A 27,156-nucleotide genomic window follows, 5' to 3' on the forward strand; every position below is an offset into this window, starting at 1 on the left:
TGTATATATGTGTGTATATGTGTATATATGTCTAAGTGTATATATGTGTGTGTATATGCATATATATGTGTATGTGTGTATATATGTGTGTATATGTATGTGTGTATATGTGTGTATATGTGTATGTGTATATATGTGTGTGTATATGTGTATATATGTGTATGTGTATGTGCGTGTATATATGTGTGTGTATGTGTATATATGTGTGTGTATATGCGTATATATGTGTATGTGTGTGTATATGTGTATGTGTATGTGTATGTATGTGTGTATATGTATATGTGTATGTGTGTAAATGTGTGTATATGTATGTGTGTATATGTATATATATATGTATATGTGTAAATATGTGTATGTGTATGTATATGTGTATATGCATGTGTGTATATGTGTGTATGTGTATATGCATGTGAGTATATGTGTGTATGTATGCATGTATATGTATGCATGTGTATATGTATGTGCATATATGTATATGTATGTATGTGTATGTGCATATATGTGTATGTGTATGTATATGTGTATATGTATGTGTGTATGTGTGTGTATGTATGCACGTATATGTATTCATGTGTATATGTATGTTTATATGTATATGTATGTATATGTGTATATATGTACATATGTGTATGTGTGTGTATATACGTGTGTGTGTGTGTGTGTGTGTGTGTGTGTGTAATGTATATAGTGGTGTTTCATTTTGATCAAAGAAAAATGTGGATTTGGGGTTACTTTTTTAACTAAAAAATCAGGGATTTTTTTATCAGAGAAAACCAGGATCCCTGCTGATCATGAGAGCACGTCAGGCTGCCCAGAAGTTTGCCCCACTAAGCATGCTGGAACAGAATCACCCTCTAATAGACACACTGGGCTCCCCATTGGGAGAACAGGAGACCTAGGTGCTTCAGAGGTGACTGAGGGAGACATACAGATCTGAAGCAATAGACTTCAAGTTGCTTCAGCAGCGAAATAGAATCTGGGCCTGAGATCCCCCCCCCCCCCCCCCCTTGTTGGACCTCTGGGAAAGGGTATGTAAAAGCTCCATGTATATATATACACATACCCACACATATGTACATGTACATATAATCTGAAAGCATGACAAGTGAAAACAGAAAGGCAAAATATTGTCATGTCAAGATCTATATTACTAAGGCAAGGAAGAGTGCCATCAGGGAGGGAGCATCTATCTATCTATCTATCTATCTATCTATCTATCTATCATATATTATATATATATTAATATATATATGATATGCTATACCATATACACTATACAATAGATAGATATCTATTTCAGATAATTTTTTCTTTTATTTATAGTAGTAATAATGTATGCAAACAATAGTGCTGCTTTCCTTAAGTAGCATGTATGCATGCTAATTTTTATTTCCTCTTGTCATTTCCTTTAGTTACTTCCAGTCTCTGGTATAACGCAATAAAGTGGTAACATGCTGAGGTTAAGATTACTCATGAAGAAATTTTATGAAGTCTTCCAGTGGTAATCAGAGCATTTGTCAGACTAGTGTATATTTCCAAGTATGGGACTCCTCTTTCAAGCCTGTGCAGTAATCCTTATCTTGACTGACCTCTTGGACTCGCAGCAACTTGTGCAAAGTAAGTTGAAATCTCCACATATTAATTTTAACAATCAAGGTTTGGATTAGCATATTTATATAGTCAGTTTGTTTATTTCCTGAATTACAAGATTCTTTATAAGATCATGATCGGTTAATTGCTGGTGTAACTTCAGATGGAGGTAGTTAGCCGTATTAGTCTGAAGTCAGTCAGCATATATGCACCCTAAGTAACTAATACAATATATCTGGAGAGCACAAGCTTCTGTGAGCCCAGGTTCACTTCATCACATGCTGTAACTTCAGATTGATTTCAGGGGAATTACACCAGACACCAAACTGGAGTATGCCTTCTTTAAAAATAAATAAATCTATTTTAAAGAATGTTTTCTTATACTTAAATAATAGGGAAGGCTTCAGTTAAATTTTAAAGGGACAGCCATCCAAAACTTTGGCCATGGGCATGGGTGCTTATTATCCATAGCGTAAATCTTGCTAGCATGGACCACATCAAAAAGAAAGAGCTACATTTTTCTACACAAGTATCAATGAAATTAAAAACAAAATTTCAGGATGATTTTGTCAATTTACATCTTGGCAGAATAAACGAGATGCTGGAGATAGTGTACGTATGTGTTGTACTTGTAGATATGGAGAATTTATATGCTTTCCCAGTGCCTAACCTAATCCAATAACAATCCACAGTAACCTGGATATTAGAATATTTATATACAATATCATTACTAGTCTTCATAGGAAATAAACCCATTGCCTCAGAACTCCATCATAAAACCTGAATGATTATTTGTCCTTCATTATCATCAACTTATCACAAAGTCACAGTCCATCATTACTCAATTTCCTGGGGAAAAGTCAGGCATGAAAACTATCACAATCTTTGATCATCTTATCTAAATCAGTACACTGTCTATATGACACCAGTCACTTATGGCAGACTCAGTGGTACCTCATTCTCTGGTGTGTAACCATTTACAGTGCTGCAAAATGTATGAACTATTTTATCATTTTGATATATTAGCATTTAAGCTGGGGCTCATGAAAGCTTATGATATACAGCTCAGATTTACTTAAATTATAAGGTACAAAGCTACCCTGCCTTCTGTCATAGCATTTTACAGGAATGCTATAGAGAAGTAACTGGCAACATGCAAGCTGATGGACCAGAAGCAGATTAATAATAATCGGGCAGAAAGCAAGACGATCCCCGAGCGAGGCAAAAGAGGGAAAGGGGCCAGGAGGCTTCCCTGGCTGATGAGAGAAATCCAGGGCAGCCTAAGGGCCAAAAGGGGAGCACATAAAAAGTGGAAACAGGGAGAGATCACTAAAGACGAATATACCTCCTCTGCTCATGCTTGTAGGGAGGCAGTTAGATGGGCCAAAGCTACCATGGAGCTGAGGATGGCATCCCAAGTAAAAGACAACAAGAAATTGTTTTTTAGATATATAGGGAGTAAAAGGAAGGCCCAGGGAGGAATAGGACCCCTGCTAAATGGGCAGAAACAATTGGTGATGGACAGGGGGGACAAGGCTGAACTCCTCAATGAGTTCTTTGCCTCAGTGTTCCTAAGTGAGGGGCAAGACAAATCTCACACTGGGGTTGTAGAGAGGCAGCAGCAAGGTGCCAGACTACCATGCATAGACCCTGAGATGGTGCAGAGTCATTTGGAAGAACTGGATGCCTTTAAGTCAGTAGGCCCAGATGAGCTCCATCCGAGGGTGCTGAAGGCACTGGCCGACATCATTGCAGAGCCACTGGCGGGAATATTTGAAAGCTCGTGGCACATGGGCCAAGTCCCAGAGGACTGGAAAAGGGCCAATGTGGTCCCCATCTTCAAGAAGGGGAGGAAGGAGGACACGGGCAATTATAGGCCAGTCAGTCTCACCTCCATCCTTGGCAAAGTCTTTGAAAAAATTATCAAGGCTCACATTTGTGAGAGCCCGGCAGGACAAATAATGCTGAGGGGAAACCAGCACGGGTTCGTGGCAGGCAGATAGTGCCTGACCAATCTAGTCTCTTTTTATGACCAGGTTACGAAATGCCTGGACACAGGAGGAGGGGTGGATGTCGTATACTTAGACTTCAGGAAGGCCTTCGATACGGTATCCCACCCCATACTGGTGAACAAGTTAAGAGGCTGTGACGTGGATGACTACACAGTCCGGTGGGTGGCAAATTGTCTGGAGCGTCACACCCAGAGAGTCGTGGTGGATGGATCGGTTTCGACCTGGAAGGGTGTGGGCAGTGGGGTCCCACAGGGCTTGGTCCTTGGACCGATACTCTTTAATGTCTTCATCAGTGACTTGGACAAGGGAGTGAAATGTACTCTGCCCAAGTTTGCAGATGACACAAAGCTATGGGGAGATGTGGACACACCAGAGGGCAGGGAACGGCTGCAAGCAGACCTGGACAGGTTGGACAAGTGGGCAGAAAACAACAGGATGCAGTTCAACAAGGAGAAATGCAAAGTGCTGCACCTAGGGATTAAAAACGTCCAGCACACCTACAGCCTAGGGAATGACCTGCTAGGTGGCACAGAAGTGGAAAGGGATCTTGGAGTCCTAGTGGACTCCAAGATGAACATGAGTCGGCAGTGTGACGAAGCCATCAAAAAAGCCAATGGCACTTTATCATGTATCAGCAGATGCATGACGAATAGGTCCAAGGAGGTGATACTTCCTCTCTATCAGGCGCTGGTCAGACCGCAGTTGGAGTACTGCGTGCAATTCTGGGCGCCACACTTCAAGAAGGATGCGGATAACCTGGAGAGGGTCCAGAGAAGGGCCACTCGTATGGTTAAGGGCCTACAGACCAAGCCCTACGAAGAGAGACTAGAGAAACTGGACCTTTTCAGCCTCCACAAGAGAAGGTTGAGAGGCGACCTTGTGACTGCCTATAAGTTCATCACGGGGGCGCAGAAGGGAATTGGTGAGTATTTATTCACCAAGGCGCCCCCGGGGCTTACAAGAAATAATGGCCACAAGCTAGCAGAGAGCAGATTTAGACTGGACATTAGGAAGAACTTCTTCACAGTTCGAGTGGCCAAGGTCTGGAACGGGCTCCCAAGGGAGGTGATGCTTTCCCCTACCCTGGGGGTCTTCAAGAGGAGGTTAGATGAGTATCTAGCTGGGGTCATCTAGACCCAGCACTCTTTCCTGCTTATGCAGGGGGTTGGACTCGATGATCTATTGAGGTCCCTTCCGACCCTAACATCTATGAATCTATGAATAGCTATCTATGTCAATGTCTAATGATTCCTAAGACTAGTTTGCCACTTCTATCTGATATAAGAATAGTAAATTTGATGGATTATGGGCAAGACAACTCCCCAAGCCCTTCTATAGGATATCTCTTTCTTTCTCAGCACAGGGATTTATGTTTGTTACCTTTGGGTGTGTCTACCTGTGCATTAATGTGCTTTTCCTAAAGCACTTTAAATTGAGTACCTGCAGGCACATCTACATGTTCATTAATGCGTTTTGGTAATGTACTTGTAGATATGGAGAATTTATATGCTTTTCCAGTGCCTAACCTAATCCAATAACAATTCACAGTAGCCTAGATATTATAATATTTATGTACAATATCATTACTAGCATTAAATTTAGTACCTCCATTGTATGGTACTAGAAAAAGGCACATTAGCCTATTTTAATTCACATTAGCAAAAGAGGACAGTATTTTGGTGAGGTTTTAATGCACATAACAATAAGCTAATGTGCACTGAAGTGCACGTGTAGATGCACCCTCTAATAAGAGGTACTAAATCAGGGGTGGCCCAAATACAGCCCATGGGCTGGATCCAGCCCACAGCAGGTCTTTGTCTGGCCCACAGTGGGTCCCTTGGACCTGCCTAGCCCGTGCACTGTCTGGCTGTGGTGGATCCTGGCACCCCCTGGGCATGCAGCAGGTCTGGGGTGACTCTACAGCTGGACTGGCTTTCTAGGCAGCCCAGATGGCACTGGCTCCTTCTAGCTGCCACTGCTGCCAGCCCCAGCCCCACAGTGCCACGGAGACCTGTGCTGCACAGCCCCGAGCCCATGCACCCCATGCCTGCTCTGGGCTCACCTGGCCAGGCTCAGCAGCAGTAGAACAGAAGATGCCAACATCCACACACACCCCACATCCACACACACACACACACACACACCCCTCCCCTACATACTCCCACAAACCTCATACACCCCCACATCCCCCCACAATATACAAGAGTAAGACTTCAGTTTGAGTTATTATACAATCACCTCTATATACACAAAAAAACACACACAAATCAGGACATATTTTTAAAATAAAATTAAAATATGCTATTGTCAGTGTTTGATTTTTAGTATATAATTTGTAGGGGGTTTTCTGGATCCAAGATAGCAACACCCATTCTCAATAGGAATACTTCTGGGGGCAAGGGGAGGGATTTCCGGTGGCCAAGGTCATAGGTTAGGGGGCAGGATTTCCAGCCCCAAGATGGCAACCAGGGGGCAGGGCACATGTCAAGGGGCAGGACTACCCTTGTGGCCCTCAACAGCTCACCAACACTCATCAAGTGTCTCTCCAGCCAAAATAATTGCTCGCCCCTGTACTAAATAAATGCTCATTAGGCTGCCCTAATGTGCAATACCAAAAGTGCAGGCTTATTAAGTGACGCTTAATGTGCAGTAGCCTATTTTACTGCGCATTAGTGTAATCGCCTGGTTTTTTTTACATGACGCTTTAATGTACAGTAAAATAAGCTACTGCACATTAAAGCGCATGTGTAGATGCGCCCCATAAGTCTTTGTTACTTTTAAGAGCTGCTGTCATAAATGAGTAGAATTAAATGCAAGTAGCATATGCAGAATCAGATTTGACATCTTATTCTCATTTGGTTCCACGCCACGGGTAGGTGCTGCTACATGTGGAAGTACAATGTGTGGTTATGGATGAGGTTTTATCAGCATTGGAACTGAAGTACTTTTTTTTGTTTTCCGTTTTGGTGGTTTTGTGAGGTCATAATAGTTGCAGATCATTTCTGTTTCTTTCTGTTATCTTTGTTTTTACTGACTTTTTTTTTTTGTCTTGATTCATTATGTTCCTCATCTGTTCTCATGAAACCGTAACCGTTGTTGTTCTCATAGGGTAACTTGTTACCCCACCCACATGAAAAAAATGGAACCAGTGACAACAGTATAAATATACCAAAAAACTATTTATTAAGCATACAAATTGTTTGAAAGAGTATTTATGATGATTAGAACCCAAAATATTATTTAACTAGAACTGTGGACAAAATTTAAACTTTTTTTAGAGTTTTAAAACTTGAATGAACAGTTTGCTAAGTCTGCAGTTCATACTTATTTCAAACTAACAATTACTTCCAAAAATCTTTCCTAACTGTTTTAACTAAATATTGCATTCCTCACAAAGCAGCAGTGATATACTGTGGTGCACACAAGCAAATTACTTACAATCTTTGCATTGTTTCTAGGTTTTGCAGTCATCTGTCATAGATTCATAGATGCTAGGGTCGGAAGGGACCTCAGCAGATCATTGAGTCCAACCCCCTGCCTAGGACAAAAAGCACAACATCCACTCATGCTTGCAGAAGGCTCTACTAGGGTGCGGTGTGACAATTTGTAATTTAGGGCAGTCATACTAGACTTGATGGACTTAGACAGATTACATGTATCCATCATTCTTCATTTTATTTGTCCATTGATCAACTGTTCTCCAAGCTACTACAAAAAAAAGCGCCATCATCTTAAATATGATCTTTGTGTCCAGTTTGCATTGTGGCCTAGCCAAATGACGAGACTGGCAATGGCAGCCACATCCAACATATCAAAAAATAGTGTTGTTAGCCACCTGTTGATTTTCCATCTGTGGGAGGTCATATGTACTAAGTGGTCCAGGTTATCCACCCCACCCTTGTTTTACTGTAGTCATGGATGATGTTCAGCTTTCTTTGCTCTCCACCCACTGACAGGTCATGGTGCATGCTTGACAGCAACAGCACAACTTTGGACTTATTTGAAACATAGGAAACTAGGGTGACTTCCCCATCAAAAGCAAAAATGGATGAAAAAGTTTCCCTTCAATTTGCTTGCATTTTGTTTGGGATATCGACCTTGATTTTACAAATCATACCCACATAGGTCAAGTCCTACTGTAGCAGTCTTTCTGCCAGTTCAGTACTTGTGAAGAAATTGTCACCCGCAATATTCCTTCCCATCTTGTACCACGGATGAACCCATTTTCAATCACCTGGGTACCAAGATTACCTTGGCGTGGAGCTTCTGGTTGCTTGCCCAGATAGATGTCTCCAGACTGGGGGAATGATATTGCTGCATCACAGCACCACCAAATTTTCAAGCCATATTTGGCAGCCGGCAAACAAAGTGGTTAGTAAAAGGGATTACCACATCTTCTTTAAAAGCCGAGTGGAGGATCACCATCCATTAGTTGCCATGGATACCTGAAGTGGAGGTTAAAGGGTGCATCTACATGAGATGTTTACTGTGGAGTAGACTAATTACTTCTGGAGTACACATCTTGCATATTGCCCTATTAGGCTGCGGGAAACTAATTAACTTCACATCTGGATAGTACTTGTAAATACAAGTCCTATTATGCTGCAAACATTTTTATGTTGCAGCAGCACATGTGTAAATGCTAACACGGCCGGCTGAGGTATGAGAGTGCTTCAGTGTGGCTGCCTGCTGGCTAGCCCTACACTGAAGAACCTACATGCCCCAGCCAGCCCCTCCACAGCATGCTGAGCCGGGTCAGTGCAGTCCTGGGCTGGTAGGCTGCTTTTCAGTCCTGCATTGGGGAAGAATTAAAATGTGTTGTCTTCTGTGACAGACTACGGTTTCATTATAATATTGTTGGTTTAAATGTGGTCATGTTATAGTAAGGCTACATGCCTCAGTTTCCCTGACTAACTTTATCTGTGTACAAAGAAAGGAGGAATTAATTGTAGGGTTAAAGAAAAGACAGACCTGCTGGGACCTGTTTTGAGCTTAGAAAATTTATAAGGTTGGGAGTCCCCAGAGCAAGTGCTCCATTGGGGAATCTGCGAATCCTTCTAGCATCCTCTAGATAGTCAGGGATTCTGATAAAAAACAATACCCAATTTTTGGGTTACTTTTTAACCCAAAATCTTCCCTGATCAAAATGAAACACTGCTGTGTGTGTGTGTGTGTGTGTATGTGTGCATATATATGTATATATGTGTGTGTGTGTATATATGTGTGTGTGTGTGTGTATTACTTTTTAACTCCATATCTTCCCTGATCAAAATGAAACACTGCTGTATATATGTGTGTGTGTGTATATGTATATATATGAATGTATATGTATATATGTGTATGTGTATTCTTCAACTATTTGGGTTGGTCTAATAAAAGATATCAAATTCACACAAGGTACCTTTCCTGCCTATGTCCTTAGACCAACACAGCTACAACCTACACCCCTGTGAACTTACAGCTGTGCACTTTTAAAGTTCAGATACATAGATACAAAATGCAACAAAGGAAGTCATCAAGGTATGACTTCAAATAGAGCTGGGGGAGTTCTGTGTAAGCATCCCAGACTATCTGTTTTAGTTTTCTAGTGAATTTGTAAAGCTCATAAAAGGTCCTATACTGATATACATGTACACTAAAGTTGTCTGTTTATGCACAGAAGAGATGGATTATGCGTAGTTTCATTGCAGACTCTATACATCATGCATTACAGTGACTTAACCTGACTCGAAACGACCAGCTCCACTGGTGGGTCTTCTTGCTCCAGCAACCAATAGCCGTTCTGCTGATATTCCTAAGGAAGCCACCAGTCTGTGCCAGTTAGGCAGGCAGTTTTGTAGTATGGATTGGTAACACCCATAGTATAGCAAGACAGGTAATGAAATTGTGAGAAGTGCCAGTGTGTCAGATTATGGACAAGAATCAGCTAATCACAGCTTACTATTATTAGGGACCTACCAAAATTGCAATTTTGCAATTTTTGTTGACACTGTGATTTTAGATGGTCTTTGTGAAAAAGCACAGACTGAAAAAGTGTGAAATTACTGAGCGGGGGGGAAAAAGGCAAAAGAAAGCTGCAAGAACAGAAAAGGGCAGAAAGCCCATGTGTTCTAAAGCACAGGGGGAGGGAAGAGAGGATAGAGGGAGCAAATCAGAGGCTCAGCTGATGATGTAGGCTCAGTCCAGGAGCCAGTCTGAGCCCAGTCAGAAAAGTAGGAGAGTTTTTGTGCCAGTTTTTAAAGCACCCACAGGCATGCTCCTGAAGTGTGCATGCTCCAGCCTGAGGAAGAGCTAGGATGAGCTCTAAGAAATCTTTCAAGATGGCCAAATACCTTTTGAGCACTGGACCATGCAAGACAGTATCCTGCAGGGACCTTGCATGCAGATGGAAGCAGACTGTTCATTGGAATCTAGGGGTGTCAACCTCACTGTGCCCTGGTGTGCCCAGGAAAACCAGTACAGAGTGGCACTTGGAGTCTGAGGCACACATGAAGAGGAAGGCTGTTGCAGAGGCTGAAGGTCAGAGCAAGAAACAAATGAACATGTCCTCCCTCTTTAAAAGAACCACAGCAAGCACCTTGGCTAGGTGAGAGGTGACATTTTCCCTCATAGAGGCTTTCACAGCAGTGAACATTTCACTGAAGAAACTTGATCACCCAAAGTTAAGGGACTACCTGAATCAAAACATGACAAATGCTGACAGTTTTCCATGTGCCAAGAAGCTTCACCAAGACTGTCTCCCTGCAGTGATTGCTTTGCATGTACAATCTACGAAGGCTGCTTTGGCAGAGTGTCATTCCTTCCACGTTGTGGCTGATGAAGCCCCATGCTGGACATTTTATTTGTAACACAGACCAGGACCTGCCTGTGTTTCAAACTGATCCAGTCCACCTCATATCTGTCAATTCTTCTACCTTGTCTCAACCCATTGTGAAGGTAGTTGTCAGCTATGGCATAGACTAACAAGATCTCAGCATTCTTGTCTGACATGTGCAAGGCTTTCCTCAATGTGCTCCAAGGAATGCTGCCCAATGCTGTTCATAGATTTCATAGACATTTGGGGCTAGAGGGGACCTCAAGAGATAATCGGGTCCTGCCCACCTGCCATAGGTGGGAAGTCAGCTGGGATCAAGTGGCCCCAGCAAGAAATATATCCACCTGTTTTTTGAAGGAGTCCAGAATAAGTGCTTACACCAAGTCTGGGAGGAGTTTGTTCCAGACCCTGGACACATGCACTATAAAGAAAGTTTTTCTTATATTCAGTTTAAATCAGACTTCCTGGAGTTTATGGCCATTAGACCTTGTTACCCCTTGTGGAGCTCTGGTGTACAGCTGTTCTCCCAGGTCCTGATGTACCCCTCTTATGTAATTGTAGGCTACCACTAAGTCCCCTCTGATCCTTCTCTTCTCCAGACTGAAGACTCCCAAGTCTCTCAGCCTCTCCTCATATGGCCTTCCCTCCAGGCCTTGGATCATATGAGTGGCTCTCCTCTGGACTCTCTTAAGCTTCTCCACGTCCTTCCTGAAATGGGGGTCCAATACTAGATGCTGTACTCCAGCTGTGGTCTCACCAGGGCTGAGTAAAGTGGGAGGATGACTTCCCTGGTTTTGCTTGAGATGCATTGTTGGATGCATGCTAGAGTTTGGTTAGCTTTGCAAGCCACAGCATCACAAGCGTGCCTGTTTGTGCATCCTGTTAGCATGGCGGGCCTTCACCTGTGTGTCTCTCGCCACTTCCGGAGCCCAACTGTCATCTGCAAAATGCACATTCTATTCCTAGTAAATGACACCTGGCATATGTAGCAGGGCTGTGCGAAGCTCCAGTCACTGATTTGATTCGGTGGAGATTCGGCCCAATTCGGTGGCTGAATCTGAATCAAATTAGGAGACACTTGAATCTCTCCAAATCAAATCGGAACCTTCCAAATCAATTCTGAGAGATTCGGAAAGATTCAGAGATTTGGATATAGACACAGCTTTAAATGTTTTTACTACATACCTCAAGGTACCAGGCGGCTAGTCAATGCTGTAGTACTGGGGCAGATGGAGTGTCCCACAGGAGCACAGGGCGGTCCCCAGCACACTTGGCAGTGGACCCAGAAGTGGACCAGAAGCATTTCCAGGTCTGCTGAGGAGCATGCAGGAGGGCTTCCCCATGCCTCCCCCAGCCTGGCAACTGGTGCCTCCTGGGCCTGGGGGAACACCCGGGGTCCCCCTGTGGCTGACTGCTGAGCCTGGGGGTGGGGGCTGGGCCCTCCTCTGCACCTCCCTGGTGGACCCGGAAGTGGACCGAAAGTACTTCTGGTCCACTTCTGGGTCCGCTGCCAAGCATGTGAGGGGTGCCCCTGCACTTCCATGGGATGCTGCATCTACCCCAGCATTGCAGCATTCAGTTTCAGTAAACTCCTTTTTATAATGTCCTGTATTAAACTGTATATAGTTGGTATTAGTTAATAAAGGTTGTGTCTCCCTTATGGCAATGTGCTACATCACCATATGGTGCACTACAATGATGTAGCAATCACGCATGTCTACACATGATCATCAGCTACATCGCCATAGTGGCACACACCCATTATAGGATGCCACTACAGCAATGTCGCAGTCAAACCTAACTGTGCTTCATGCACATGGTGCATTAACCCCCTTTACTGCACTGTGCTTTAGTACTTCCAAAAAGAAGTACTAAAGCATGATGCCATAGCAACGCCACCATACATCGACATGTAGATGTACACAAAGTGTATATAGTTGTTGTTAGTTACAATGCATGTTGTGCATAGCTTTATTTTCATAAGGCATTTCAGTTTAGAGTTTAATTAAGGAAAATACCAGGAACTTTTCTTTGTGGAGCTATTCCCACTTGTATAATAAGTCAGCTTTACTAACTGATACATGGGTGGAGGAAAGAGTCACAAACTTATGGCCCTGCATCCTCCCCATTCCTTTCCAGCCACATTGACAGTGGCATGAAAATGAATAAAAAGACAGATATTCTGAGTCGCCTTCTGAGTTTTGTCTAAGTGTTGAGGGGAATTGACAAATATGGACTCCACAAATATGGAGTTGACAAGATATGACCTTCATTTTTTCACCCAGCATTTCTTCCCTTTTTGGAGATAATCTAGAGAAACCCAGTTGGCTTCACACATCCAAAGTCTCCAGACTCAAGGAGTTCAGAGTTGCTCCTTAGGGTATTCTATGGGAATGGGGGAGCTTGTGCTTAGATGGTATTAGTTAATAAAGTGTATATAGCTGGTATTATTTAATAAAATATATGTAGTTGGTATTAAATAATAAAGTGTACATAGCTGGTGCAATTCATGGTGTGTATTGCTTTATTTTAATAAGATATTTCATTTTAGACCTTAATTAAGTGATTAGACTGCTTAATGATGCATCAGTTAATGGCTTCCATAAGCCCTGATTAAGCCCGTGGAAGCCAGTAACTTACATGTTATTAAGCAAGCGGTGGTTTGGAGCCATCTGGTAATATGCAGGGAGGAGTGGGACTATCAGGACCCCTTGGCCAATCAGAGGCATGGGGGGCAATTGGCCAGCAACTGCCTCGAGTTCTGTAGACCCCTAACTATTACTAATCATCTTGTACTAGAATTGTGATATGAAGACTGTAGCTTCTAAGGCAGAAATGGCCTCCAAATCATCACCTGCACCTCTTCATAGAAGATATTATGAAAGGCATGTTTCTTTATTAACCTCTTTCTGGGTTGTGGGCTGTAATCTAATATGTGCCTTTGATTTTTTTAAACAAAGGTTAGAATAGTTTAAATGACTTAGAATACTTGTGTAAAATAAGTATATCCTTAAATTTAGTAAATACCAATGAGAGTCATTACAATTCACTAAGTGGTATAGAACTTGTAGCTCTTTGGTTCAGCTCATATTTCTATGGGTGCTATGCTTTTCATTTCTATTCCTTCTTCATTCATTTAATTCCCTTTTTGTTGTCCAAACTCAGTGCCCTTTTTTACGGTCTGCTCACATGCCTAACTTCTCTAGGTCCTTTTATGCTGTATTCCTGCTTTTACCATTCTTGACTATTTTGTCAGCTCTGAATTATAATTAAAATGGCACAAATGATCTCTTAATGAGGGTCTATGGCAGGGGCAGGAAAAGTCCAGCCTGCAGGCTGGATCTGGCCGGCAGTGAACTCCATTTCCCAGCAGCCTCTGCCCACATGGAGACCCCAGCATCAGCCACACTGTGATAGTGCAGGATCAGAGTTTCCGTGGATACCCAGCTTTGGCAGGGTGCATGGCAGGGTGAGAAGCTGCTCCAGGGCAGGCTGGGATTTGCCATGGTGACAGCATGACCCAGAGCCAGAGAAGAGCCTCGATCTGCAGCCTGCATGCTCTGGGCAGGGGCATGTAGGCAGTGTGTCGCAGCTCTACCCTGGATCTTTGCAGTGGTGGCAGCGTGGTCTGGAGCCAGGGTAGAGCTGTGATCCACTGCCTGCACGCCCCTGCCTGGAGCATGTCAACTGCAGAGTGTGGCTCTGCCCCAGCTCTGGACCACTCTGTCACTGCTGCAAGATCCCAGCCTGACTCCAGAGCAGTTCCTCACCCTGCAGTATGCCCTGCCAGCATTGCTGGGGCAAGTCTCCATGGAAACCCCGGTCCCATGTTATCACATCTTGGCTGCTGCTGGGGTCACCATGGAAACTGGCCCCAGCCACACAGGCAGGGGCTGCTGGGAAATGGAGTCCAGCTGCCGGGTGGATCTGGCATTTTGCCCACCCCCGGCCTATGGTCAAGCGTTTGATTTCTGATGTTGAAAATGATCTTTTTTTTCTGTTCAATGAAACAGGTATGGAAGTCTCTATCAATGTTACAATAGTCAATTTTGATAACGAGTGGATACAGATGACATGGGCAGCTATTGAAAATTTTCCTGGCAAGAATGTGACTTTCCTTTATCAGTAAGTACTGATAATAGCTATTATTTTCCTTCTGTATAAATATTTTCTTGGTAATTTTGAGACATGCTAGACAGTCCAAGATGGGTGTAGCTCAGAGTTCAGCAGTGTTTATTAGGCAGACTGCTAAAAACATCTACAACCTTGTCTTGTAAGATGTTGATGTACCAGGTGTGCACAGCAGGGGAGCCACAAAGGGCCCAGTCCTTCTTGTAGAGCCCCCTTCCCTGCCATCCACACTGAGGCATACGTGCCAAGCAGAATATCTTTGTGTGCTACACTCTGGTACCTGTGCCTACCCCTGGTGTAGCCTATACTGAAAATTGAAAGTCATATTTCATTTGAGGCAGACAAGGTTCTTTGGGTAGATGGGATATCTTTTATTAGACCAGCTAAATAGTTTTGAAAAAAGTTATTTTACAAGCGTTTGGGCACAAACCCTTCTTCAGACATTGGGAGACTCGGCTATTGTTCTGAGTTCTCCAAGGTAGAAATGTGTGAGACAAGAAATCTGTGAAAATGTAAAAAGGTGGATGTTTGGAAGACAGTGAATAGAGATAGGAGGGGAGATTGGGGAAGGTGAGGAGGAAATATGTGAAGGAAAGCAAATGGTAAGTTTCAAGCAGGTACCTGATGAATCAGATTTCAGGCAGGTTGTAATGTGTCATAGATCCAATGTCTATATTAAGTCCATGATTTTTTGTATCCAGTATATATATGAAGTGAAGTTCATAGGCTCTTCTACTAAAGGTGTTTTGTAAGTTTCCTTTGAGGATTAGAACTGAAGCTTATCATTTGATTCCTTCACACATTCCCCCCTGCCATCTCTATCCATTGTCTTCCAAACTTCTATCTGTTTACATTTTCACAGACTTGTCATGCTTTTATCTTCTTTTCTACCTTGTTAAACTCAGAACAACAGCAAAGTCTCCCAATGCCTGAAGAAGGATGTTTGTGCCCAAAAGCTTGCAGAGAACATTTTCCAACTATTTAGTTTGTCTAATAGAAGATACCACATCTACCCAAAGAACCTTGCCTGCCTCAAATTAAATATCACTTTTAATTTTCAGTATAGGCTACACCAGTTGTCCTTAGAACAACATGGCTACAACCAACAGCCCTGCAAATTTAATTTGATTCACCGAACACATACAATCGTTCATGTTTCCTCCATAGTCTACATTCATTTCCACAAATCAACTGAATACTTAGTAACACTTGAACCCCTTAGATGATGACACCTGTACTTTTTCCCCCTCATATTAATTTCAAGAGAGCATTACACTATTAAGCTTGCATACTTCTGGCTTTAGCCCCCTTTTCCTTATAAGCTATAAAGTAAACAGTCGATGTTATACTGGTAAGTGTAAATGTAATATATATAACTGCTTTGACTGAATGATAAATTGGCCAAGATAAAGTTCCTTCAGTTCCTTTGGTTATATGCGATAACATGTTTAGTGGTATAGAGTTGGAAAAAGCAACTTGAGAAAAAAAATGAAGATATAATAAATCTGTTTGAATACATACTTCCCTTGATAGGAGAGGCAATATGAAAGAGATGATAATCTCAAAATGTGAGAGGATTTGAGATTTGGATGCTGGAAGAAAAATCCCAGCCATAATTAAAAGTTCTTCCGTGCAGCTAGCATTTGGGAGAAACATTTTAAAAAGTTAAAATGTCAAAAAGGAATAAATTCATTTTAGCAACAGTTATATTAATTTTCTTTTCTTACTTATAGATATGACAAAGACCCTTGGAAGCAATGCCCCAGCTATTTACTGGACCAAGGTTACAATGATGGATGTCTGTTTAAGACAGAGAAGCCATCCCTTGCCATCTCTGTTAAGGATAAGAATGGAAGTGAAGAACTTTTCCACAAAAAGCTACAAACCAATTTTTTTAGTAAGTTTATGATCCTCTTTCATGTATTAACTGATGCATTTATATATATACACATGCCTACATATTTATGTAAAAAAAATAAAAATAAGCTTCAACTGACTTATAAATAAGGCAGGACAGGATGGTACCTTATAGTCTAACTTATTCATAGATTTATAGATGCTAGCGCCAGAAGGGACCTCAGCAGATCATTGAGTCTGACCCCTGCCTAGGCAGGAAAGAGTTCTGGGGTCAGATGACCCCAGCCAGATGCCTATCCAGCCTTCTCTTAAAGACCCCCAAAACTTATTCAAATAGGCATGAATTTTCATAGACTACAGCCTACTTTACCAACAGGGATTCTGGTTTTCTCTGATACAAAAAAAATCCCCAATTTTCAGTTAAAAAAAATAACTCCAAATCCACATTTTCCCATGATTAAAATGAAACATCATTAATTTAGATCTATATATCAGTGGCACTTCATTTAAATGACAGAAAAATGTGGATTTCGGGTTACTTTTTAACTGAAAATTGGGGATTTTTTTAAATAAGAGAAAACTAAGATTCCCACTCATCAAATGCTACCTCTCTTTTCCTTAAAACTACTTACACTGATGATTCCTTGTCCAGATCCTGAATGATAATCTAAAGATAGTGTCTTTGAGGGGTTCAAACAGCCTCCAGACCATATCTCATTTCTGTTGAGTTTTTGTATGGAGTTGCTTTGGAAGCACGTTTGTTTCCTGCCCCTTGACCCACAGATTTCAAGTTATCTCATTGTTGGCCTTTCTTTACTGATTTTTTTAAAAGTAATCCAGTTTATTTCATAGTCTCCATTAATAGGATCTGGGAGTTTCTGATAACCTCTGAACTATTCTAGCTATCTAGGAGATTTGGAGCCAAACTATGTCCTTTGGTCTCACTTCAGATAAGACTTTTGTTCTGTGATAAACATTGTAATTTTGGTGCTCTCTTACGCTTTCTACATGTAGCACACTATAGGATGTTTCTTGATTTTGTTTTCATATAGGTACTTTGGGTCTTTGACAAGTGTGATGTTTTGATGTGGACAATTATTAGGAATATTAAGTTAAATCAATGGTTCTCAACCATTTTAGGCTCATGGCACCCCTCCACAACTCATGTGAAATGAGTGGGACCCCAATTCAATAATTAACTTAGTTTGCTGTACTTAAATCCTCACCAGGGTGAGGGTGGGGGTTGAAGAAAGTTTTAAACGTTTAGGAATTATTAATGCGTTTTACATGAGTAGATGTCTTTTATATTTGGTGTGTAAAGACTATTATGGAACAAAAACCTATAGAGTATGAGGAATACATACTAAATCAAGTACAATTAATTAAACTACATTTTTGCTATAGAGCTTCACTGGGTGTTTCTTCTAAAACTGTAGGAGCCTTCATGGAGAAATATTTCTGTAACGATAGAACGGAGCTAAATTTTCTGAGTTTATTCTCAGATTTATAAAAAGCTTCCTGTATCAGTTGGGAAAGTTACTTTTGAGATTTTGAGAATACTTTTTCTCTATTTTCCCTCCCTTGTGTGAGTTAATAATACCCATACCTTTCAAGGGGCATTGTGAAGTTTCCATAATATGTGTTAAATCCTCAGAACCTATAGTGATGGGTGTTAAGTAGTTAAATTTCTTTGCAGATTGCACTGATCAAAAGACAGTACTTTAAGAAAGAGTATTACACACTGAGCACATGGCAAATTGTTGCCATGTCCTGCAGCCCTACAACAGGCCCCTGCCACCACCATGGGGAACTTAAGGCTCTGACTACACCTGCCAGCAGCTGGCAGCAATCTTCAAAAGCCAGCCCTTCTCACTGCTCCCTAGCCAGCCACTTCCATGGCCAGAAGTAGCTTGCACAATACACAGGCAGCACATAGCAACTCTCTCCATGCTGCCTGTACTTCCCCATACCATGGCTGCTCCAAACCCTGCCTCTGACAGTGATGACCAGCACCCCATACTCCTGCTGGCCATTGGGCTGGTCCGCTGTGAAAACCACCAACTGGCCCACAGCCATCTTGTCTCTCCCACCTCCCTTATGCACAGTAACCACCTCCTGCTGTGCACCATCCCAGGACCACTGCCACATACCTGTCACCTGGACCCCATTTGCCTACCTGAACCCCAGCAGCAATGCCGATGACAGGCTACAGGATGCCACCACTGGGGCCACCTTCACCCTCCTAGGCCTCCAGCCTCACCACTTCTGGGCCCACTGGGACAGCCAGGACTGGTGGATGCATGTCATCCAGCAGACCTGGGATGATGAGCAGTGGCTAGAGCTGTTTAGGATGATGTGGGCCACCTTCTGGGATCTTCTGGAGCAGCTCCAGCCACACCTGGAGTGCCAAGACATCTGCATGTAGTCACCCATCCCCCTGGACAACCAGCTGGCTGTTGCCCTGCTGAAGCTGGCCACACCCACCAGCCTCTGCTATATGGGCAATCACTTTGGTATGGGCAAGGCCACTGCCAGGGAGGCCATCCTGGAGGTGTGCAGCGCCCTCCAGGACATGCTGAGGGACACGGTGCTCCATGTGCATTACCCCCTGGCAGTGGTGGCAAGGTTCCATGCCCTGAGATTCCCCCCCAGTGCATTAGGGCCCTGGATGAGACCCACATCCCTGTCACCTGACCACCCCATGGTGACCAGCCCTACTACAACTGGAGGGGCTTTCACTCTTTGGTGTTCCAGGCCCTTGTGGACCGCTGCAGGGCCTTCACACCTGAGTGCCAGCTGTGCGGTCAGTGCCCATGATGCCCACAATGCTCACATCTTCTGGAACTCCACCCTGCCAGCCCTTGTGCAGAGTGGCCACTTCATGCCACTGGTGCTGGACCTGCAGCTGGACACTGTAGTGGTTCCACCCCTCCTCATAGGAAACCCTGCCTACCCACTCCTGCCCTGGCTCATGTGGCCCTACACTGGCTATCTGGATCCCCATCAGGCCCACGTTAACCAGTGCCAGGGCCAGACCTGCACCCTAGAGTGGAGTGTGCCTTTGACCTCCTCAAGGGCCACTGGTGCACCATCACTGCCGGCCTCAAGTTGCTGAAAATAACCTCCCAAGTCATTGCCACAGCCTACGTGCTGCATAACATCTGTGAAGCCTGGGGGTAGTTCTTATGCAAGGCCTGGATGGAGGAGACACAGCAGGTGGAGGATGCCTGGCAGCGAGAGCACCTGCTGCAGTGCCAGAAGCAGCAGCAGCAGCAGTCACCCCCTCCACTGAGGCCCCAGGAAAGCCATACATCTGCCAGTGGGGGCCAGGGCACTGGGTGCAAGAGGCACTGGCTGACCACTTCCTCCTGCACTCCCCGCTGTAGCCTGCCTGCACCACCACCCATTGACCCCCACACCCTGCCTACCCCCAGCACCACACTCACTGCAGACACATCTCAGAAGAACAAGTTTTTATTCCCCTCACATTGACTAAATCCCTCCTCCCTTCCTCCCTCTCCACCAGAGCCCCCCTCCCAAACACCTTCTTCCCCATGAAAACTATTTACAATATGCTTTGTGCACCATCCTGGGGTGGGGACTGTGGGGTGGGTGCACCTTGGGAGCAGAGCCAGGGTATAGGCAGCCAGCACCCCAGCCTCTGGCTGCTCCCCTGTGGGTGCATACACGCAGTGAGAACAGTGGGTCTGGGGAGATCACCCAGGTGCGACGGTGGCCAGTGCCCCCTGGTGCAGATGGCTCCTCCTCTGTCAGCCTGTGTCCAGGGTCAGCAGGGCAAGTGTGGACCTAGCCCCGCTACAGGCAGCTCCAGCTCTGTGCCCACATGGAGCTGGGATGAGCAGTGGGCCTGGGCCCAGGTCGGGGGGGGTGGGTGGCAGTGGACCCAGGTCAGAGCCTTGTGTAGGAGCTCCTGTATGCTGGAGACTACATCATCTGCCTGCCAGGCCCATGTATACCAGCTGGTCTTCTGACACTGACCAGCCAGTCCAGGAAGACGGTCCTGTGTAGTGTCCTCCTTTGGTAGAGCCGGTGCATCTGCAGGGCCCCGGAGGTGGGTGGCAGTGACCGTGAGGCCCCATCCCAGCTGCCAAGTGCAGCTTCTCCCCAGCGTTCAGCTGCAGGGCCTGCAGATCTTTAGGAAAGAAGCTGTTTCTGTGAGTTTGCAATATTTCTGAGATAAAATGCTCTGTACCAGAGGCCATGTACTGCCTCTCCTCAGATCAGGGGTTGGGCATGCACAGATGCCCAAGAACCATGGTAAGTCAGCCAGGCAGGCCTGGGCCCAGGCCCAGGTGGGCAGCAGCCAAGCCTCCCATCTCAGCTCACTCTCTTGGGGCCAGCAGGCCACTGAGTGTTGGCTGCAGGCAGCCTGCCTCCCCTGTACCATTCCTGGGGTGGGACAGACCAGGCTCCTGGCAGCACCTGCTGCTGTGGTTCCAGACCCCACTGCCCTGCATCTTATCCTGCAAGCCAACCACTGTACTGTGCTGCTGCCCAGCCCATGGCACCCAGAGTCAGTGGGAACAGGGCTCCTGGATGACTAAGATGAGGAGCTTCACATTCTTCCACCCTCCGTTCAGGAATTTTCTCTGGGGAGGAACCCTGGAGCCAGCCCCACCCCTTCCTGCCAGCTGTTGCTGCGCCCCAAGCATGCCTCTGATGCACATGTCACAGGTGCTGTGCAAGTTGCTGTTTGCACAGACCAAGTGGTGCCCAACCCACTATGCTGTGCTGGTGCTGATGGCCATAGTATCCTGGGAAAACCTGTGCACATGTCACAGGACCCTGAGCTCTGAGCCTCAATGGCGCAGGGGGAAAGCTTAGGTTGTCCTGAACCCTCTGCTGCCATCTAAAGTGCTATCTGTGGCTGTGCTCCACATCCCTGCCCCTGCAGCCAAGAGAACGTTGCCGCCAGCATTGACACATTCCTCAGCACGTGAGAGGCCTGTGCCTGCCTAGCTGAGGGGGCGTGGGCTGCTCAGTAAAGTTTTGCACTGTTTTCCACCTCTGTATATGCTATGCGGGTGGGGGGGCTAGGGCCAGGAGAGCATGGCAGGGCCAGGCAGGGAGGTGGGGCAGGGCCAGGGCAGGGAGGGCCCTTCCCCCAGTGCAGGGCTTACCATGTGGCTGGGGCTGGCATGGGTGGCAGCTCAGGTTGGCCTCAGCTGGCGGTGATGGCGTGCATTTCCAGGTGGTGTCCTCAGATGGTGGAGCATGGCATGCAGACAATTGGGCAAATCCAGTGCTGACTTCGTGTTTGGGGGCAGGGCCCTCCACAGGCTGATTTGCCCCAGGCCCTGCACCCTGCTTGGGTTGCTTCTGCCTGCAGCACCTGCAGGCTCCAGGCAGGCTGCTGGGGGTGGACTGTGGGTAAGTGGAGCTGGCCCTGGTGGCCAGAAGCTGGCTGCAGATGGGCCCAGGTGCTGACAAGACTGGCAAGGACCTGGCTCAGCCTGCAGGTGTGGAGGCCAGAGGCCTGGCAGCCACGTGGCACTGCAGTGCCAGTCAGTGGCATTGGGGTTCAGGCAGACTGGAGTGGGTACCCTTCAGCCTGCCCAGGGGGACATACGGACCTGGCATGGCCTCAGGCTCTCTACATATGTGTCCTAGGGCTCAAAATGCCTGCAGGCATTGAAGGGTCTGATGATGGGACTTCCATAGAGCCAGCCCAGCCCTGGGGCAGGAGAGTCTCCCAGCCTGGAGCCCTGGGGCTGGCCTGAGGCTGGCCCTGTAGTGGCAGGCCTGACCAGGAGCAAATTTGCTTCCAGTTCATATCTACATGTGTGTTACTGAGCAGTAACTAATTACAAGTAAATTTGCTACTTGCATTTGCAGGTACCACATTTACTCGTGATTAGTGTCATTATCTCCACAGTAAGCGTGTGTTTCTGTAGATGTGTGTACTTAGTGCATAGTGAACTACGCTACTGTGCAGTTAAGCAACTTGTGCATATGCACCCACTGATCAGTCAAACTACATGCCCATGGTAATCTGGAACAGCAAGTTGTCAGAACCCAATGATTTTTAGTGCCTTGGCACATTGGAGTTTTCCTGCCACATGAAGCTTTCTTTGCACGATGGATTTCTCAGCTGCAGAGAGAAAACCCTGGTGCAAAAAAGTTCCTGCAGCACGTATGCAAATTTATGTCCCACTATTGGTCAATTCTAAATTATTCCTACCTGGCGGCTAGCGATTGGTTTGCTAGCCGTATAAAAGGTTAGAGCAGTTTCCACCCAAGTTGGAGGACTCCACAACCATCTCGTGGGGAACTCTAAGCGCGCTGTGGAGCCTAGCAAACTCCGTGTGTGTCTTGGAGGAGAACTTAGGGGCCTGATCAGCCTTTAACCACTCCCCATCATTGTGAAAATATTGACGTACCCCCGTGTTGAGTGCTCGTGGAGTCGTACACCGACGACTCATCTCGGTTCGGTTTGAAGAGAGATCTCACCCCTGTGTATTTGTGTGCAACTGTAATTCAAGCAAGTTTTCTTCCTGCACTGCGACCATCGGCAGTATAAGTAAAGCTTTCTTTATACAACCAATACGCTTCCATGCCTAACTCTATTCCATTGTGGAAAATACCCACCTGACGGTCCGGGCTACTGGCCACAGCCTTAGACCACCCTCGGCTGCCACACAAGTGAGTGGTACCTTGGCTCTGAATAATATTACCCATATCTTGGATCTGAATTATATTGTAATGTAGTATAGTAAACCGATCAACTATGGAAACGAACTTTCCAAGAAAATGTTCATGGCAACATAAAGGTCAAACAAATAGCTCCCTTGTACCACAAATGCCCAAAATGGTCATGACAAAATGGGCAAGGCAAATGTGGTAATAGTTTCTGCTGCTTTATTGTGCCAAATATCTGTTTTCTTTATGGTGTGAGAGAGCAGGCAGCCCAGACCCGTCCACGCTATCCAACTGCCCCAGGCAGGTGCTCTGGAGCTTGAGGAGCCTAATCCTGTGCATACCAGGAATTTCGGTTTACAGAGACATGTCTTAGAGATTTTGTGGGGTGCATTTCTATGCAGGAATTTCAGCTTTCCATCCTTACAGAGACACACTCTGGGAATTTCTGAGACACATCTTAGTAAGCAGAGAACATATCACCTACTGTCTCATAGGATCAGGCTCCTGTCTTTTGACAATGGGCAATGTGTGTTTTACACAATCCAGCAGATCTGCTGGCAGAACTGCACCTCATCACAGCTGATCCACTTCATTTGGTGACATTTATTTATCTCCTAAGTTTTCAAGGAAGACTGTAGGAGAAGGGCAAGAGTCTGAACTGGGATAAAGTGACTCATTTGGAGAGACCATTATGTAATTTATATCTGTTTTTCTTTTCAGTAAAACCTAGTCCACCTGAAAATGTAACCTTCCTTTGGAAAGACAATAGAGTTACTGTCACCTGTAGCAAACCAAAGACATCAAAGCGGTGCTTGAAGCTTGAATTTCAATACAGAAGCAAGTTTGATACGGAGTGGCAGGTGGGTAAAATGTACAGTTCTCATTTGGCATAGGTGAATGATGGGAGAAGCACCTCCAAAGAAAAAGAAGCATTGTTTTGTTCAACAGATCCATCCCATGCCATAAAAACACACTTGACAAAGAGTATAATTTGCTAGTATCCTCAAGCTCCATTGTGTGGTACAGGTCAGCATTTCAGAGAATGGCTATGGTGCCAGTGAGACAGAATTTACTGCATACACCCAAGACAAGAAAAGAGATAAGGAAAAAAGGCCAAACATTCAGAGGAGGAGAGCTACAAAAGGAAAGGAGAAAATTAAAAATAGGAGAGTAAAAGAAGACACACAAGAAATAAGATATGCAAAGGAAGAAATAAAGCAGTACTCCAGACATTTGATTTATCTAAATATTTACCAACTCTTCATGTTATTTAATTGAATTGTTTCTTCCTGGATTCATACATCACTTGCATGAACTTTTTATATCAAAACTAATTGTGTTTATTGCTAACCACAGTTAAAAATTGTTGCATATGTATGTCACATGAAGCAGTCCTACCTACAAAATTATTCAGTATTCGATTGGTCTGAACTAAGACGATTCATCCAATGGCTAGATTTCCCCAAAATTAAAGGGAAGAGCAGAACAATGGTATTGTGTGTTACTTTTGCTATGGAAATGGCATAGTGCAATACTCAAAGGCAGTAGTTCTCAGTATTTTTAGACTCATGGCACTCTGCTGTAATTTTCCTCAGTTTAATGACACCCATTTAAAAAACTAATTTAAATCATTTTTTGTCTATGGAAAAATAACAGAGAAATTCTTCTGCCGGAAAGAACTCAGAAAGACCAAAGCAGGTCAGAACATTTTTTGACACTCTGGGTGCATCTACATGTTGCCCGATGGTGAAATTGTTACTGCACCATATGCACAATGCATGGTTATTTTTAGCAGCTACTCTACCGTAGCAGCACACTGTAATGGGGGAGTGCGCTGCTACGGTGAAGTAGCTGCTGATCATGTGTAGACACTAAGGAACGTTATGTCACTGTAGTGCGTGGCTACAGGTGATATAGTGTCACATCTTATGGCTTCCTATATGGAACATGAGGTACTGGGATGTTGGTACACCCAACCATGCTAATATTAAGTAGCATCTTAAAAAGATCTTATGCACCTCATTTGAGAATCACTGCTCAAAGATAAAAATATATTGGCAGCCATAATTAATTATCACATATCTTCCTCTGAAGTCTAGAAAATCTCCATGTTGTAGTCTTGAAGATCAAGGATTTGATCCAGAGAAGTGCTACTCCTTCCGGGTCAGACTGGAAAGGCTATATCCCACCTGCAATGTAGTTCATTATGCCAGTGAATGGGGAGCTGTAACGTTTTGGAGTAATGGTAAAATGTTAGGTAAAGTCTTACTACATTTCATATTTTCAGTTGAAATAGTTAACTGAGAAGGGAAGGCTGGGGGATTCATTGTAAGGTGGTATACTAAAATAACTTATGCTCTACTCTGTATTTTCCTAAGTGTCTCCTACAAGCACATGCTTGGCCCATGAAAAATACATTTTGAAAGATTTTTTAAAAGTCTATTACAGTAACATTCTGTGATCCCAAATGAACAGAGCTTTAACAGGACATTTGAGCACCCTGAGCGGCAGCCGCATGAGGTGCAGCATTGCTGACTGCACTGCTGCCAATGCAGCAGCAATAATGCTGGCAGTTCAGCAGGTCAGTGCCTGGTGCTGATGTCCAGTCACTCCCCTACCCCAGCCCTCTTCATTACACTATTGTAAATGACATTGCTGTTCTCACTGTGTTACAAGCTTATGACAGACATAACTGGGGAAGCTGGTCAGTATTTTAGAATGCTAGTTATGCTGATTTTAGAATGATAGCCAAACTGTTTGTGCTAATTTACAAAATTCTGGGTGCATCTGCATGCACATATGGATGCAAAGCAATAAACTCCAGCACAGAGTTTATTGCTCCCAGGCACTACCTTTCCAGGTGGACCCAGGACCGCAGCATGTTTTGCTGGGTCAAAGTAGCTGCAGCTGGGAGAAGGCCCAGGGGGTCAGCCTGCCAGCTCGGGGCTGCTCCAACCTGGATGACTGTGCTGCAAAGGGACTGGCTGGGGCACAAGGGTACTTCAGTGTGGGGCTAACTGGTAGGCAGCCTCCACACTGAAGCACTCTCATACCCCAGCCAGCCAGGTCAGCATTTACACATGCATTGCTGCACACGAAAAAACTCTGCAGCAAGATAGTAGTCATATTTACAAGTACTAATCTGCTGCGGATTTTATTCGTTTCCTGTGGCCTAATAGGGCAACTCCACAGTAAATGTCTTGTGTAGATAGGCCCACAGATTTACAAAATGCTCTTAAATAGAATTTTTCGGTCATGGAAAAGATGCTGTGTCTGTCTCTGAGCTCTCATAGCCCTCCGCACTGTATGTTATAATGTTTCAGTTGAGATACCACTTTGTCTTTTCTCTCACAGCTTTGACTTCTTGCATGTAAACTCTTAGATATGTGATGCTTCTACTCCATAGTGTTTATTAATATGGTCTGGGGCACACTGACACACTCTGGACATACTCTAAGATCTTATTACTTGGGCAGGCATTTTATTTACATATTTTATTTTAATATTTTTTATTCTGTCCTTATGATTTATCTGGTTTTTAGTACAAGCTATTATAAGTTATATATGCCATCTTGAGCCTCTTTGGGGGGGGGGGGGGCAGCATATAAAGAATAATAATATAATGCATATAAAACATAAAATAAGTTAATTATGCATGTAGTTATATTGAATTATCAGTGAAAAATACCAATCCATAACTCTAGAAACTTTCATAAGAGTTAATAATCAGTTGGGTAATAGTAAAAGATCATTATAGACTAAAATAGAAGAGAATTTCCTAAGAACCTGTAATCAAAATAAGATTGAGATAACCATCAGCAATTAAGTTTGAAAACCCTTAATGCTTAGGAACCATTCTCCAAAGTCTGAGAAAGCAGATGGGTTTTACTCACTATATTTAGAAGGTTAAATCCAAGTTATGTTTAGAGAGTTGGAAGCTTAATCCCTTAAACTTCATGGAAAATGTCCCACCAGAATTCTCATTAGAGAGAGCTGTAGTGGTCTGTATAGCTAGAGAGGATTTCTCCCAAGTAATCATATCGCATTTGAGAAAATATAATTTAAAAATCAGTATTTCATGTTCCATCTAAC

The 27,156-nt window shown here is 44.3% G+C and overlaps 1 protein-coding gene across 1 annotated transcript in view; it reads left to right on the forward strand.

The window, feature by feature from the left end:
- Positions 1–1,426: 1,426 nt before the first annotated feature.
- Positions 1,427–27,156, forward strand: part of CRLF2 (cytokine receptor like factor 2) — a 33,666-nt gene continuing 7,936 nt past the window's right edge. Inside the window, exons 1-6 of the mRNA XM_059724396.1 lie at positions 1,427–1,617; positions 14,430–14,541; positions 16,281–16,444; positions 23,785–23,924; positions 24,091–24,284; positions 25,182–25,321. Of these exons, the coding sequence (XP_059580379.1) occupies positions 1,542–1,617; positions 14,430–14,541; positions 16,281–16,444; positions 23,785–23,924; positions 24,091–24,284; positions 25,182–25,321 (826 nt within the window). The 5' untranslated portion in view covers positions 1,427–1,541. The remainder of the gene's footprint in view (positions 1,618–14,429; positions 14,542–16,280; positions 16,445–23,784; positions 23,925–24,090; positions 24,285–25,181; positions 25,322–27,156) is intronic.

This window comes from Alligator mississippiensis, chromosome 1, assembly GCF_030867095.1.
Source record: "Alligator mississippiensis isolate rAllMis1 chromosome 1, rAllMis1, whole genome shotgun sequence".
NCBI lineage: Eukaryota > Metazoa > Chordata > Crocodylia > Alligatoridae > Alligator > Alligator mississippiensis.